At 44.1% G+C, this 16,064-nt stretch overlaps 2 protein-coding genes across 4 annotated transcripts in view; one reads left to right on the top strand and one right to left on the bottom strand.

Annotated features, from left to right (window-relative positions):
* Positions 1–439: 439 nt before the first annotated feature.
* The window catches only part of LOC119408452 (vang-like protein 2), a 32,686-nt gene continuing 17,061 nt past the window's right edge, over positions 440–16,064 (top strand). The window contains exon 1 of one of the 2 annotated variants that reach the window (XM_037675288.1): positions 440–674. In XM_037675288.1, coding sequence (XP_037531216.1) covers positions 604–674 — 71 coding nt within the window. In that variant the 5' untranslated portion in view covers positions 440–603. The remainder of the gene's footprint in view (positions 675–16,064) is intronic. The other variant, XM_037675281.1, reaches the window with a different exon arrangement.
* LOC119408436 (tripartite motif-containing protein 16-like) lies at positions 6,863–13,354 on the bottom strand. 2 transcript variants are annotated; one of them, XM_037675263.1, is made up of 2 exons: positions 13,334–13,354; positions 6,863–8,503 (listed from the first exon to the last, which is right to left on the bottom strand). In XM_037675263.1, exons 1-2 carry the CDS (start codon positions 13,352–13,354, stop codon positions 6,863–6,865), a joined length of 1,662 nt encoding a protein of 553 aa, XP_037531191.1. The 2 variants fall into 2 exon arrangements, with proteins under 2 accessions (XP_037531191.1, XP_037531199.1); XM_037675271.1 differs by lacking the exon at positions 13,334–13,354 and having other exon boundaries at positions 6,863–8,530.

The raw sequence follows: 16,064 nt of genomic DNA, 5'->3' as shown, positions 1-16,064 counted from the left end.
ACCTTCACCATGACATGTCCTGCATTCTGGAGACTTGAAGCTCAAATTAGAATCTGGCCTATTCACCATTTTATTGGCTGAAACACACTCCGGTTCAAATCGCTTGAGGTTAGTCATAAAAAAAACCCTCTCTGAAGGCTGAAGAATGGGCTCAGCTGTGTCCTGTAGAGCACACACACTTTCAGCATGGCTCAGAGTGCCAACATTTTAACAATGCCGTCTCTCTTTTTGTCGCTGCTTCTTGGTATGTGCCCCTTTCGAGACCATTTTGTCTCACATGACAAATTATCCTCTCCCTTTCCTCCCTCTCTTCATTCCTCAGCTCCCCTCTGTTCTCCAGCTCACTTGGTCTCTGCTCTTTTTGCCAGTTTACCACTCCTAAAACTCATCTCTAACTTGGGTGTCCACTTCTACTCTCCCTTATCGCTACAGACGTCCAAGATAGAGTCCTTCAGGAGTAAAGTGGACTTGCTGCGTCTTCCTTTGGCTTTTTCCTCCAAGTCCATCAGCAACCGCAAGAGCCAGTTGGGTGTGATCTGGGAAAAGGGCGGCGGCTCGGGGACAGGAGTTGCACAGAAACTCCACCCCCCGCTGGCCTCAGACATGGACAACGAGTCAATGTACTCGAGCTACTCCTACAAGTCATCTCACTCACGAAGTTCTCGCAAACACAGGTAGGAGATGGTTATTATCTAACCTGTTGATGTTTAAAATGGGCTTTCACTCGGAAGGACTCCTATTATTGAAAAAAACCATTGGGTGCACAAACTTACAATGAAAATGCACTTTAAATGGCTTGGGTCATCCAACTTGTGTAGTAGATGATATAAAAAAATCCCTACAGTAACAAAGATATCATATACCATTGTCTGACTACTTATTTTATGTTCACTGTGTAGTTTTCTCTATACGTTTTGAAATGTAAGATTAGGTGAGGGGTGGGTTATTCTACACTTAACTGCTGTGTCTTGTAAAGAATGAGTGAGAGTTAAAGTGCAGCTGTGGCTGAATGGTTAGAGCAGTTGTCCTCCAATGGGAAAGTTGGGGGTTTGATTCCACCAGTAGTCAGATGCTGAAGTGTCTCTGGGCAAGACACTGAACCCCTCATTGCCTCTGATGTGTGTCCCATCAGTGTATGAATGTGTTAAAACGCTGATTATTCTTTGTATATATCTAGTAGAGTGCTGTATGAATGGGTAAATGAGGACACAGATTGTGTTGTAAAGTGCTTTGAGTGTATTGATAAGATTGAAATGTGCTATATAAGCACAGTCCATTTACCATTGTCTAAATACCATGATCTGAGTTAAACCAAAACACTAAAACATCCATTCATGATCTAACAAGGTTAAGTCAGGTCCTCTGGACGGATTCTTCTTTGTTAAAATGTTTCATCTTTTATCCAAAAGACTTCTTCAGTTTGAGACGCTGCAACAAACTGTATCTTTTGGATAAAAGACGAAACGTTTCAACAATGAAGAATCCGTCCAGAGGACCTGACTTAACCTTGTTAGATTTCTCTACCTAGATTATTGAGCAGCATCAGGTGCCATCCATTATCTTTACCTGGTTCTTCCTTTTTGGGTTGTGGGGGTCACTGGTGCCCATATCCAGCAGTTACTGCACGAGAGGCTTGGGACACACTGGACAGGTCTCCAGTCCAACACAGAGACACATAGAGACAAACGAGACAAACAACCATTCACTCTCACTCACACCTAGGGACAATTTAGAGTTATCAATCAGTCTAACATGCATGTTTTTGGTCTGCGGGAGGAAACCGGAGTACCCGGAGAAAACCCACGCATGCACAGAGAGAACATGCAAACTCCACCCAGAAAGGCCCCCAGCCGGGATTTGATCTGGCGACCTTCTTGCTGAGAGGCAACAGCTCTACCAACTGCGTCACCGTGTCACCCAAGACTAAAGCTAACAAACAAAGAAAATTTAGGGAAGAAAATCTTCTCAAAAATGACACAAACTCATATTTTTATATTATAGATTTTCCATATGTTCTCAGTCCTGTTCAGGGTTGTGGCGAGCTGGTACTATTCTAGAGGGGAGAACAGGTGTGAGGGTGGGGCACATCCTGGACCAGTCAGCCCACCACAGTAAAATCATTGCTGGTTTCAAACAGTTGTTGGTTTGAAAATCATAGCAACTGATTTTTAAGATCATCTGCATCAGGTAAAGATTATTTTCATAGTAAAACATAAACATCTGGACATTTAGGGAAACTGACTCAACCAAGGCTTCATCAGTGTCACAATCAGTGCGTCGGTACTGAAAAGAGTGTTTCAGCTATTAGCTTTAAGGAAAAAAATGCCAGACCCTAAACCCTGCTTGGTTGGAAAAAGGTTTGTAAGCTCATGGCAGATAACAATAAAAAGATTAAATGAGGTAATCTGGACAAGTAAGGGAGAATCATTTTGTCTTTCATCCAAAACACTTCTTCAGTCTGAGGCCTGCTAACCCAGATCTGTTCCATAAATAAACCTCCTTGATGTGTTTCAAGGCAGTCCTGTGTGGAATCCAAAGAAACTAGCTTTACACATGCAACAAAGGGACCATCCATCCTAAACAATCAATCATCATGTATAACAATGTCTACCTGGATGATTGAGTTTACAAACCTTTTTTTCTGAAGCACTTTGGCCTTTGTTGTCCTCAGGTTGTTTCTGTGAGAAGCAAGTTGGCCATCTGGCCTAAAACATTTGATTGTTGTACATGATGAAGCGTCTCAGCAAAAAAACAAAGAAACCGTTCAGATGACCCAACTGAACATTGTTGGATTTTATACCTGGATTATTGCGCATGGACTTTGGTGTTTTGAACGACTTTGGCATGACTATATCAGAGGAGTTGATGGAGGAGAGGGCTGGCCCTGGAGGCCATTTTAGCACCAGCAAACTGCTTTTTTCTGCTTTGGAGTATGCTGTTGGTGGGAATCAGTTTGTTTGGTCGCTCTTCAGGTTGAAGAAGTCCTTCGGACGAAGGACGAAACATCTTGGCAAAAAAAAAAAGAAACCGTTCAGATGGCCTGACTGAACTTAAGGGATTTTTACCTGCATGAACTTTGGTGTTTTGAACCACTTTGACATGACTGTCTCAGAGGAGCTGACAGGGGAGAGGGCGGGCCCTGTTTATCTGAGCAGCAAAACTTCCCAACATCTGCAACAGATTGCTGCAATAATAATATGTGTGCTTTAAGCAGAATATGTTTTATTTTTCCTCATGAAACTAGTCGAGCTGTAAAAGGCAGACAAAGCAGACAGGATCAGCTGAAAAGTTTTAAATGAAGTTGCTAAATCAAAAGACAACGTGTGGTTTAAAAACGAATTTAAAGACTCACTGATCAAATTCATCTTCCAACATTTGCTCTCTCAGTTTTTCTCCCTGTGAGGAGCTGCAGATGTCTAAAACTTTGACAAAACTCCAAAAATCGTTTTGTTCATTTTGTTTGTTGACATATTTTTATATTTCTCAAGGATACTGATACTAACACCTGAAAAACTGTTGAATTATTTCTGTGTTCTGATTGTCTGTATCAAACTTTTATGAGTGAGAGGAAGAAAAGACAAATTTCTCTTGATAGGAGCCCGTTCATGTTTTCATTGTCTTTTCAAGAAAACTTTATTTAACAAGGAACAAAATGGAACGACAAAGAAACATCAGCGTCACATCACAACAATAAACTCTCAGCTACAAACAATTAAACATTTATTTCCGTTGACCAAACTCAGCAGAGTCTCCACAGTTGTAAACTCAAAGTCCAGCATGGATCAGCTGAGTGAATGTGCTCAACTCTGGAGGAAAGTAACAAAAGATTATTGTCAATACATGTATTTTTACACATTAACATAGATTGACCTCTTATTTACGGGATGATGTTTTATGATAAAAGTGATTCAGAGCTTCATTAAAATATCTTCTCTGTTATTGAAAACTTTGTGTAAAAACCTGCTCAACAGGTTCTGGTAGACAGAAGTGACAATAAAATCCATCTGCTTCCCTGATGTTAGAAGTGTTTGATTAAAACATGCAGGACTTTGAAGGTTACAATAATACAACAACAATTAAAATACAGTTACAATTCAAACAAAAATGTTAAATATCCTGTGAATATCATGAGTCAAATATCTACAAATAAAGTCACTCTTTTTATTCATATTTAGACGACTTGTATTTTAAACCAACCAGTTTGTTTAGTAACTGTTTTTATCTGTAATGTGAGTGAAGCCGAGATGTAAACAGAGTGTTTTTATTTATTTATTGTTGAATGAAGGTGAAACTGATGTCTGAACTTATCCAGCATCACATGATGAACTCATGATGAAGTCATGATGAACTCGTGATCAACGCTTGATGAAGTCATGATGAACTCATGATGAAGAAACAATAAAGTCATGATGAACTCATTAGGAATTCATGATGAACTCATGTTGAGACCATGTTGAACTCATTATGAACTTGTGAGGAGGTCATGATGAACTCATGTTGAACTCATAATGAAGTCATGATGAATGCATGATGAACTCATATTGAACTCATGAGGAATTCTTGATGAAGTCATGATGAACTCATGTTGAACTCATGATGAAGTCATGATGCATGCATGATGAACTCATATTGAACTCATGAGGAATTCATGATGAAGTCATGATGAAGTCATGTTGAACTCATAAAAAAGTAACAACGAACACATGATGTACTCATATTGAACTCATGAGAAATTCATGATGAAGCCATGATGAAGTCATAAGGAATACACGATGAACTCATGATGAAAACATGATGAAGTCATGATGAAGTCATGATGAACTTCAGTGTTTGAACAGTCTGGATCTCCTGCAGAAAGTGTCATCAGGTTGATTCTTAATAAAAAAATGATCTTCAAGACGTGTTTATTAAATTCCTCTGTCAACAAATGTTGCTCTTAGTTTGTTTTACAGAAAAACAAATAATGAAAAAAAGAGATGTAATTTTCTTAATATTGTTTGTTGACATTTTTATTTGAATTATTCTCATTGATATCCTGATGCATGCTCAATTATCCAGGTAGAAAAATCCAAAAAAGTTAAATCTGGTCCTCTGGACATTAAAAAACAAAACAAAGCAAAACAACAAAATATGTAGAAACGTTTCGTCTCTCATCCGAGAGACTTCCTCAGTCTGAGGTGCTGTATTCAGCTCAGTCTCTTAAATAGCACCTTCTCAGAGTGGATCAACCAGTTTTGCTGCTGACAACCAAAACCAGCTGATCACATGCTCAAGAAGGACCATCAGCCTAACAATGGATCATTAGCACACTGATGGCTGTTTACTACTCACAGAGGGCTGAGTGATACTAGCAATAACAGCATTGTAAGAGGGGGACAGTTGAACCCGGAGGCCTCCACCCCTGTTTAATGATGGACGGTTTCTTTTCACAAAGATGGCCTCCTTTACTCCTCTCTCAAACCATCCTTCCTCTCTGTTCATGATGTGAACATCTTCATCCCTGAAAGAGTGACCGCTGGCCTGGAGATGAGTGTAGACCGCAGAGTCCTGGCCTGATGATGTTGATCTTCTGTGCTGGGCCATCCTTTTGTCCAGTGGCTGTTTAGTTTCCCCGATGTAAGACTGATCACAGCCCTCCTGACACTGAACAGCATACACAATATTACTCTGTTTGTGCCGGGGGACTGGATCTTTGGGATGAACCAGTCTTTGCCGTAATGTATTTTGGGGTTTAAAAGCCACTGGGACGTTATGTTTAGAAAATAAACGTCTCAGTTTCTCTGATACTCCCTCAACACATGGAATGACCACTGGTCTGGGTCTGGGTTCCTCCTTTTCACCTGTTGGCTGACTGGAGTCCTGTTTGGGTTTCTTCTCTGCTTTCAGGAAGGCCCAGTTAGGATAGACGAAACGTTTCTACATTTTTTGTTGTTTTGCTTTGTTTTGTTTTTTTAATGTCCAGAGGACCAGATTTAACTTTTTTGGATATTCTCATTGATTAACACATTTTGTTTTGTTACTGTAGTCTGAAATAACATGTTTCTACAATGTAAATTATAAAGTTCCCAAATTATTAAAAAAAGTTAAGTCTGGTCCTCTGGACATTCAAAAAACAAAACAAACAAAACAAAAAAAGTATAAACGTTTCGTCTTTCATCCAAAAGACTTCTTCAGTCTTTTTTGAATGTCCAGAGGACCAGACTTAACGTTTTGATTTTTCTACCTGGATTATTGAGCAGGCAGCACGGTGGCGCAACTGGTAGAGTTGCTGCCTCTCAGCGAGCAGGTCCCTGGTTCAAATCCTGGTCCAGGGGCCTTCTGGGTGGAGTTTGCATGTTCTCTCCGTGCATGCATTGGTTTTCTCCGGGTACTCCAGTTTCCTCCCACAGACCAAAAACATGCACGTTAGGCTGATTGGTAACTCTAAATTGTCCCTAGGTGTGAGTGAGAGAGTGAATGGTTGTTTGTCTCGTTTGTCTCTATGTGTCCCTGCAATGGACTGGAGACCTGAACAGGGTGTACCCCGCCCCTCGCACAGTGATAGCTGGACATAGACACCAGCGACCCCTGTGACCCAAAATGGAAAAAGCAGGTAAAAGATAATGGATGAATGGATTATTGAGCATGCATCAGGATATTCACAAATTATCATTTGACAAACTAAATAAATGTATTTTCTTCATTCAAACAGTCTGTACCAAACCTTTATGAAGGAGAGAAAAATACATTTGAGACAGTTCATGTTTACATTGATATATGAAGAAAACTTGTGCAAAGAAAATGAAAACTCTAAATAATAATAATCATCAGTTGATCAGTGTCTCATCACAACTATAAACTCAAAGTTACAAAATAAAAATCATCATTTCAGTTGACAAAACTCAGCAGAGTTGGTAACCCAAACTCCAGCGTGGAGCGGCTGAGTGAACGTGGTCTGGACTCTATGGAGGAGAGTCCTGGTTTCAGAGACTCTGTAGAAGGACAGAACACCTGCTCTGTGGTCCAGGTACACTCCGATCCTGGAGGAACCAGGACCTGAGATGGAAGTTTGGATGTTGTTGTGCCAAAATGTAAAACTGTCTTGAAAACAATATAAAGACCATGATTTGTCATTCTTTCCAAATAAAGATTGATCTCCTGTTCTGTTGATGTTCTTGTATGTGACTGCTACAGAAGCTGCTCTTCCTCTCCACTCCACCTCCCAGTAACAATGACCAGTCAGACTCTCTCTGCTCAGAACCTGCAACCAATCAATGAATCTGTCTGGATGATCAAAATAAAACTGAGGGTGATTTATTTTTGTAACTTGTCTGTTCCTCTCTGACAGTAACAGGCTTTTATTTGCTGTGTTTGGATCCAGAGTGATGTCACATGAATATTTGAAGAATCCATCTCTGCTCTTTGGTTCTGGTTCTGGTTCTGACAGTAAAACGTCCACCTCAGAGACAGTCAGTGAGAGGTTTGTCCATGTGTCTCTCAGGGTGTCCTGCAGTTTGTCTCTGAGCTCCTCCACAGCTGCTGTCACATCCTCAAAGTATCTCAGAGGACAGATGTTGAAGCTGGATGAGTGTGGAGACTCACCCAGTGCTGACACTGACTGGTAGTTGTGGAGAAACTGGTTGTGGTCCTCTGTGTGTAAGAGCTGCTTCAGCTCAGCATCTTTCCTCTTCAGCTCAGTGATCTCCTGCTGCAGCTTCTCCTGAAGCTCCAAGACTCTGCTCACTTCAGTTTCCTGCTGGGATCTGATCTGCTCCTTCACATCAGAGCTTCTCTTCTGGATGAGATGGATCAGCTGAGTGAAGATCTCCTCACTGTCCTCCACTGTTTGATCAGCAGCGTGAATGATGGCCTCCACCTCCTGTTCAAGCAGCTCCACATCTTTCTCTCTGTTCTGAATCTCCTGTTGGATCGTTTCTCGTCTCACCTCGAACTCTCTCTGCCTCTCAGTCCTTTCTGCTGCAGCTGAGACTGTGTCGTGGCCTCTATGTTCCTCCACAGAGCAGAGATAACAGATACACTTCTGATCAGTACGGCAGAACATCTTCATCACCTCATCATGACGAGGGCAGATGTCCTGGAGGTTCTTGGAGGGCTCCACCAGCTTGTGTTTCTGAAGTGGAGCTGACTCATAATGAGGTTGAAGGTGTTTCTCACAGTAAGAGGCCTGGCAGACCAAACAGGACTTGATGGCTTTCAGTTTTCTTCCAGAGCAGACATCACAGGCCACATGCTCAGGTCCAGCATAGCAGTGATCAGCAGGAGCAGCTTGGAGTCCTGTCTTCTTCAGCTGCTCTACCAGGACAGATAACATGATGTTTTTCTTCAAGAGAGGTCTTGGTATGAAAGTCAGCCTGCACTGAGGGCAGCTGTGGATTCCTTTCTGATCCTCTTCATCCCAGTGGGTTTTAATACAGCTCATACAGTAGCTGTGTCCACAGGGAACAGTCACCGGATCCTTCAGTAGATCCAAACAGATCGAACAGGAAAAAGTTTCCTGGTCCAGCTGATCTCCTTTCTGTGCCATTTTGTCTTTTAGTCAGCAACTGTGAGTTCTTCCCCCTTTATTTCCTCAGAAGTGAAACTGAACTCTGATCTACAAATCACATGTCTGTGCAGAGAGAATGAAGCCAATCAGCTCCAACATCCAGCCCTGGTGGTGACACCACCTGAAGAGGAGGGAACAAGGAGACATGAGGACAGACTGGATGGACCTGCTGTGTTTAGGAGCAGGAAGAAGAGGCAAAGCTTTGAGAGAAAAACTATTTAACTCTTTGCATGAGATTTATGCTGGTGAAGATTCTCAGTCATCCAGGACATGATGAATTCAAAAAGCGTTCAATTCAAAAACAACTGGACTTTATTTGTAACAGAAGACGTTTCGCTCCTCATCCGAGGAGCTTTCTCAATTCAAATAGCAGTGAGTGAGAGATTCAGGTTATGAGGTTGAGTGAGATAAGACACACACACATATGCAGATTGGCAATTCACACCTAAACACCTTAAAAGTAGGGGCCCCCCAAAAGTCTTTGTTACTCTAATTCACAGACGAGGCCCCTCTGTTCCCATCAGTTGTGAAAACTGGCTGGGAATCAGTCTTAAAATTGCATTATATGTTTTTGAAAGTGGAAATCTGAGGCCTCCTCCTCTGTTAAGAGACAGCTTTTCTCTTTTTACATAAATTGCTTCCTTCACACCCCTCTCAAACCATCTGTGTTCTTGGTCTAAAATGTGCACATTTTGGTCCTCAAACGAGTGTCCCTTATCTGTGAGGTGGAGGTTAACAGCAGAATCTTGTCCTGAAGAGCTGGCTTTCCTGTGTTGAGCCATGCGTCTGTGAAGAGGCTGTTTAGTTTCTCCAATGTAGAGGTCTGGACAGTCCTCGCTGCATTGGACCGCATACACTACACCACTCTGTTTGTCCATCCATCCATCCATTATCTTTACGCGCTTATTCCATTTTGGGTCATGGGGGTCACCGATGCCCATGTCCAGGAGGGCGGGGGACACCCTGGACGGGTCGCAAGTCCGTCGCAAGTCCATCACAGGGCCACATAGAGACAAACGAGACAAACAACCATTCACTCTCTCACTCACACCTAGGGACAATTTAGAGTTACCAATCAGCCTAACATGCATGTTTTTGGTCTGTGGGAGGAAACCAGAGTACCCGGAGAAAACCCACGCATGCACGGAGAGAACATGCAAACTCCACCCAGAAAGGCCCCTGGACCGGGGTTTGAACCAGGGACCTGCTCGCTGAGAGGCAGCAGCTCTACCAGTTGTGCCACCGTGCTGCCCCACTCTGTTTGTGTTTGGGTGTTTTGTCCTTAGGGTGGACCAGTCTCTGTCTGAGAGTCCTGCTGGGTTTGAAATGTACTGGGATGTTGCGTTTGTTGAAAATCCTTCTGAATTTCTCTGATACTCCAGCAACATAAGGGATGACAATGTTTTATGTCTGTTGTTCTCCTTTGTCTGTTATTAGTGTGTTTTGTAGATTTCCTCGCTGATTTGACGAAAGCCCAGTTAGGATATCCACATGTTTGAAGAGCATCTTGGATGTGTTTCTGTTCTTTTTCCTTCCTTTCTGTCTTTGTGGGGTTGCGTTCGGCCCGATGCTGTAAAGTTCTGATGACAGAGAGTTTGTGTTCAGTGGATGGTGAGAGTCAAACAGAAGATCCTGGTCTGTGTGGGTTGGTTTTCTGTACACTTCAATGTTGAGGCTGTCCTCTTTTTCTATCTGAAACAAACAGTCCAAAAAAGGCAGCTTGTTGTCATTTGCATCCTCTCTGGTGAACTTGATGTTGTTATCGACCGAGTTAATGTGTCTGGTGAATGCTTCTATTTCCTTGGCTTGGATTTTGACCCAGGTATCCACATATCGAAACCAATGTCTTGGTGTTGTTCCCTCATAGGAGTTTAGGGCTCTCTGTTCCACTTCCTCCATGTAGAGATTGGCAACAATGGGTGACACTGGAGATCCCATGGCACAGCCGTGCTTCTATCTGTAAAAACTGTCATTGAACTTGAAATAAGTGGTGGAGAGGCAGAGATCCAACAGGGTACAAATCTGGTCTGGGGTGAAGTGGGTCCTGTTGATTAAGTCCTTGTCTTGTAGAAGTTGTTTTCTGATGGTTTCTGCCTCTTCAGAGATGGGTATGCAAGTGAAAAGAGAAGTCACATCATACGATACAAGGGTTTCTCCTGGGGTTAGTTTCAAATCTTGAACTTTGTTAGCAAAATCAATGGAGTTCTTTATGTGATGAGGTGTGTTTCCAACAAGAGGAGCTAAAATACCAGCCAAATGTTTAACAATATTGTATGTCACTGAGTTCATACTGCTGACGATGGGTCTGAGTGGTGTTTCTTCTTTGTGGATTTTTGGAAGTCCATAAAGACAGGGAGTGGCTTCTCCTAGGAGCAGTGCGGGAGTTTGAGAAGATGTCAAGGAAGTTTGCAGACTACAGGAACCATCTTCATTTCAGTCTAAGATGCAGACAAGAAAAACTCACCACCAGTAGTTTAAAACTCAACTCCACGATCAAAGGACACAGAGCAGAAGGAAAACTCCTGAAAGTTCAAAACAAGCTGCTCAGTGAGAGAATAAGACAGATCCACTTCACCATTGAAGCTCTCTCACTCAAAATGGATCAGACCCTCCAGAAGCTGTCTACTCCGCTACCACTTCCTCTGTTGGAAGATGTATCTTGTTTCATTGAAACACACATTTATACATTTCCCAGGAGAAATTGATGAATTGGCCTGTTTCGAGGTTAACCGGCGAGTCAGATTAAAATTACAATTGTTGATTTATTCATGGGGCAGCACGGTGGCGCAACTGGTAGAGCTGCTGCCTCTCAGTGAGCAGGTCCTTGGTTCAAACCCCGGTTCAGGGGCCTTTCTGGGTGGAGTTTGCATGTTCTCTCAGTGCATGCGTGGGTTTTCTCCGGGTACTCCGGTTTCCTCCCACAGTCCAAAAACATGCATGTTAGGCTGATTGGTAACTCTAAATTGTCCCTAGGTGTGAGTGAGAGAGTGAATGGTTGTTTGTCTCGTTTGTCTCTATGTGGCCCTGTGATGGACTTGCGACACGTCCAGGGTGTCCCCCGCCCCTCGCACAGTGATTGCTGGACATGGGCACCAGTGACCCCCGTGACCCAAAATGGAATAAACGGGCAAAGATAATGGATGGATGGATGGATGGATTTATTCATGCAGACTATTGTTCCTTGTCAGCCTTTGAGTCTGTACTGATACTTCCAAGGTCCAAAATGGCCAGATTAGGGTGCATTCTACTGGTCTGTACTTACGAGCCTCTTCAAGGTCGTTTTCACACTGATGCATAGCCACAGGTGGCCTGCGATTCAAATCACTTCCAACTTACGGTTTTGCTCGTAAATCAGCTGATTTTGAGTCCTCAAAGCACAAACCAAATCTTCACATAGGCAGCGGCCTGACGAGGTCCAAATTAGCTGCGGCCATCTTCTTTGTATGTTGATAAACCAGAATCCAGACTATTCCAAAAACAGGAAACCTGTTATCACAACTCCAATTCTATGCAATTTTGGCATCCTCGATTGATAGCAGAGGTAGACACATCACCCCCAGAAATATATCCAGCTGCATGCGTGTCTTCTGAGCTGATGAGGGTTCTCCAGGATTTTGTCATTTGTGTCGAAAGTCCAGTTGGTCAGATCCAAAACAGTAGTATTCTTTTCGGAAGATGTATAAAAATAAGAGCTGCTCCAATAAACAGACAGAGAGCAAAAAAGCAGGAGGAGAACAGGGAGCTGGAAGAAATGCATGCACCTTGTTACAAAGCCAGTGAGAAAAAATTAATAAATTAAAGGAGTACCTGGAGAAAACCCACACATGCATGGAGAGAACATGTGATCTCCACCCAGAAAAGCCCCTTGACTGGGATTTGAACTGGGGCAACCTGCTCGCTGAGAGGCAGCAGCTCTACCAACTGTTCCACCATGCTGCAAGCAGAATAATGTCTTGTTTTTCCTTAGTAAACTCTAGTCATTTCAATTCATACATACTTGTACATATACAGCACCTCAAACTGAGGAAGTCTTTCGAATGAAAGACGAAACGTATCTACATTTATTTTGCTTTGTTTTTTTTTTTTTTGTTTTGTTTTTTGAATGTCCAGAGGACCAGATTTAACTTTTTTAGAGTATTCTACCTGGATTATTGAGCATGCATCAAGTCATTTCAATTCAGTTTACATATATAGTGCCAAGCCACAACAGAAGTCAATTCAGGGCATTGAACAGAAACATTCATGTGTATAAAAATAAGTTAACACTATTTATCTGCGAAGCAGACTGCTTTGAATTTAAGAACAAGGGTGATGTACAGAGTTGTAGCAACTACAGGGGAATTAAGTTAATGAGACACATGATAAAGATCTGGGAGAGAGTTGTGGAAGCTAGACTTAGACAAGAGGTGACTCTGAGCAGCAGTGTGGTTTCATGCCAAGAAAGAGCACCATATATGCCATCTTTGCTTTGAGGATGTTGATGGAGAAGTACAGAGAGGGTCAGAAAGAACTCCATTGTGTCTTTGTGGCTTTAGAAAAATCATGTGACAGGGTGCCGAGGGAGGAGGTGTGGTATTGCATGAGGAAATCTGGAGTGGTGAAGATGTATGTTAGACTGGTACAGGACATGTATGAGGACAGCAGGACAGCGATGATATGTACTGTAGGAGTGACAGATAGCTTTGAGGTGGACGTGGGATTGCATCAAGGATTTACTCTTAGCCCCTTCTTGTTTGCTCTGCTGATTGACCGACTAACAGATGAGGTCAGGCAAGAATCCCCGTGGACTATGATGTTTGCAGATGACATTGTGATCTGTGATGAGAACAGGGAACAGGTGGAAGAGAATTTGGAGAGGTGGAGGTATGCACTTGAAAGAAGAGGAATGAAAGTCAGCCGTAGTAAGACAGAGTACGTGTGTGAATGAGAGGGAGGCCGATGGAACAGTAAGGCTACAAGGCAACACTTCCTGCTTGCGCTCGACAAAGAAGGATGCTTTTCCTCCCACTCCTGTCTCCTTCCTGCGTCTTTTCTCTTGTCCAGTGAATCTTTTTCAGAGCCTCTCTTTACATATCTTCCAAATTGTAAATTATGGATCTGGTCAGCTGGTCTCTCAGCGCAATTGATAAAATTTCTCAACAAGAAGACAGGGCAAGGGAGAGCCCTCATGCCCTGAAGGGACAGCTGGATATGCTATGGATTCCTGAGGGTAGTGGAAGATGGTGTGTCTGTTTGTATTGTCCATTGAGGATGTAGAAGACGCACACATAACTGGATTTATGATAACAGGATTTCTGCTTTTTGGAGTTGGCGGGTATCTGGCATATTGGCAAATTCGAAAGGCATCGGTAGCGGTTCTGGCAATTGTGAGGCTGGCTGCCTTGTGTGAAGGAATGTGCCATGGTTCGAGCACTCAGACTCAAATGCTTTGTGAGCTAAGCCATAAGCTGGACGTAATGTCTGAGAATCGCAGGCCAGTTGCGACTCCTCAAACTTGCTGGTGTGAAGGATTAGACCTTGGAGAAGGCTACATGCATGGCCCAGTGGAGTGACCACAAAATTTGGCTGTTTGGAGTTGCCACTGAGATGTACCAGCAGAACTATGAAGGCAGACAAAAAATCAAGCAAAGTCAGCCTCTCCCAAAACAAATTTTGTTATTTGAATCTGACTTCCCCACTTGGCCTTGAATAGGCCAACTATTTCAAAGTTCTCCTGGAGGTTATGTGAACAAGAAGCTCTGCAAGAAGCTCAAGTGGACATTGGCAGTGAGGGATGCTGTCATGTTGAAGAAGGAGCCGTATCTGGCCTTTTTGGCTTGTGGGACTGTGGAAGCAGCTGATGGGTACCAGCAGTCCCAGCAACATGTAGCTCAGGAGATCTGGGCCCCAATTTTATTAAATAACCTAGACACTCACATATAACATTTTCACGACACATGCATATATAGGGTCTTGAGTGGGCACACGGTGGCATATAGGTGGTGGGTTGTATAATCATTCTCACCTCCGGGACCTGTGCCCACTCTCATATGTAGCATGTAGACATAGTGTTCTGAGTAAAGGTTGGGGAGGTGAACAGGCACTGCCTGCTCCCTGGGGAGGGGGTGGGTCTTTGCTGGTTGCTGCCTCATCTCCCCCCATTTTAAATGCACTATACAACATGTATCAACACATTATTTGAGTGGGAGGAGGGAGGAGTTGGGTCTTCCTGTTAATTATATATATATATATATATATATATATATATATATATATATATATATATATACACATATATAAAATATAAAAAAAATTTTTCCCTAAACCCTCATTCTCCGTTTGACATTTGGGGACGGGGGCAGGGAGTGGGGATAGGCTGCCTGGTTAGGGTCTGGGCTGTGGGTAGGTGTTGGGCCTTGGGGAGCAATTGGGGGTGGGACCGGTGCTCCGGTTCTCCCTGGGTTGTTTGGATCTTTGATCAGGGTTCCTGGTTGCAGTGGTTGGCCCTTTGGCTGGGGTGGCTGCCGGGTTCTGGTGGGGGGTCAGCTGTGGTTGTGTGTGTGTGGTCGTTGGTGCTGCATGGCAGCGGTCAGGGGTGTGGCTTCGCTTTGACGGGTTGCTGGCTGGTTGGCCTGATGTGACATTTGCGGTGGGGGATGCTGTGTGTGTGTGTGTGTGTGTGGGGGGGGGGGGGGGGGTGCATGGGTGGCATGCCGGGGCCTCTCTGGGCCTGTGGTGTGGGACTGTAGGGATGCATGGTCATTGGTGCGCTGGGCCGGCCTTCCTCAGCTGCTGCTCCCTGTTGCTCTGGCCCCCAGCCTGGGGCCGGCTTGAGGTCGCTGTCGGGTGGGTGGGGCGCATGGACAGCCCGACAGACGCTCTGTCAGGCTGTCTCTGTGTGCCTGTTTATGTTTCGGGTTGTTTTAGGTGATCCCCTCTCTTGGATCCATTTTGGCCCCCCATTTAATGTGGGGTCAACTTCCACCTGTCATGCTCCCCTCCGGTGGTGGGCTCCCCTGCCGCCGTGCATTGGCAGCTCTCAGCAGCTGGGACTGGGTGGTGGGGTGTGTGCGGGCCCGCCCTGGTGGTTGCCTGCCGGGGCCTGTGTGCCTTGGCTCTGTCGGGCCTCTGTTGGAGGGTGGTACGACCTCGGGACTCGGGGCTCGGTGTCCATGGCCGGATCTACTCTGGAGGGGCGGGTTGCCGGCGGGGCCTGTGGATTCATCGCTGCAGCCTCCTGGGGTTTCTGCATTGTGGTTGCTGGGGATTTCCCGGGGCTTCCATTTGCTTCTCTCTCTGGGGGATGCGGGTGTCCCTGTTGGGGGACTCCTGGAGTTCCGGGCTTGGGGACCACTGTGTCTCTGTGGTTCCGGTCTTCTCTGTGATGCCATTGTGTCCTGTGGGGTTAGGTCTGTGGGTCCCCACATCCACTATTGAACATTTTTATGGAGAAACCTCATAGTGACAAGCATGCTCACACAGGTGTTTAGATTCAGGTGTTTATCAGATACACACTCAATTGTGTTGTGGAGACCAATAA

Source organism: Nematolebias whitei, chromosome 1 (genome assembly GCF_014905685.2).
Source record: "Nematolebias whitei isolate Nwh7 chromosome 1, NemWhi1, whole genome shotgun sequence".
Lineage (NCBI taxonomy): Eukaryota > Metazoa > Chordata > Actinopteri > Cyprinodontiformes > Rivulidae > Nematolebias > Nematolebias whitei.
This window is presented reverse-complemented; position numbering and strand designations above follow the sequence as displayed.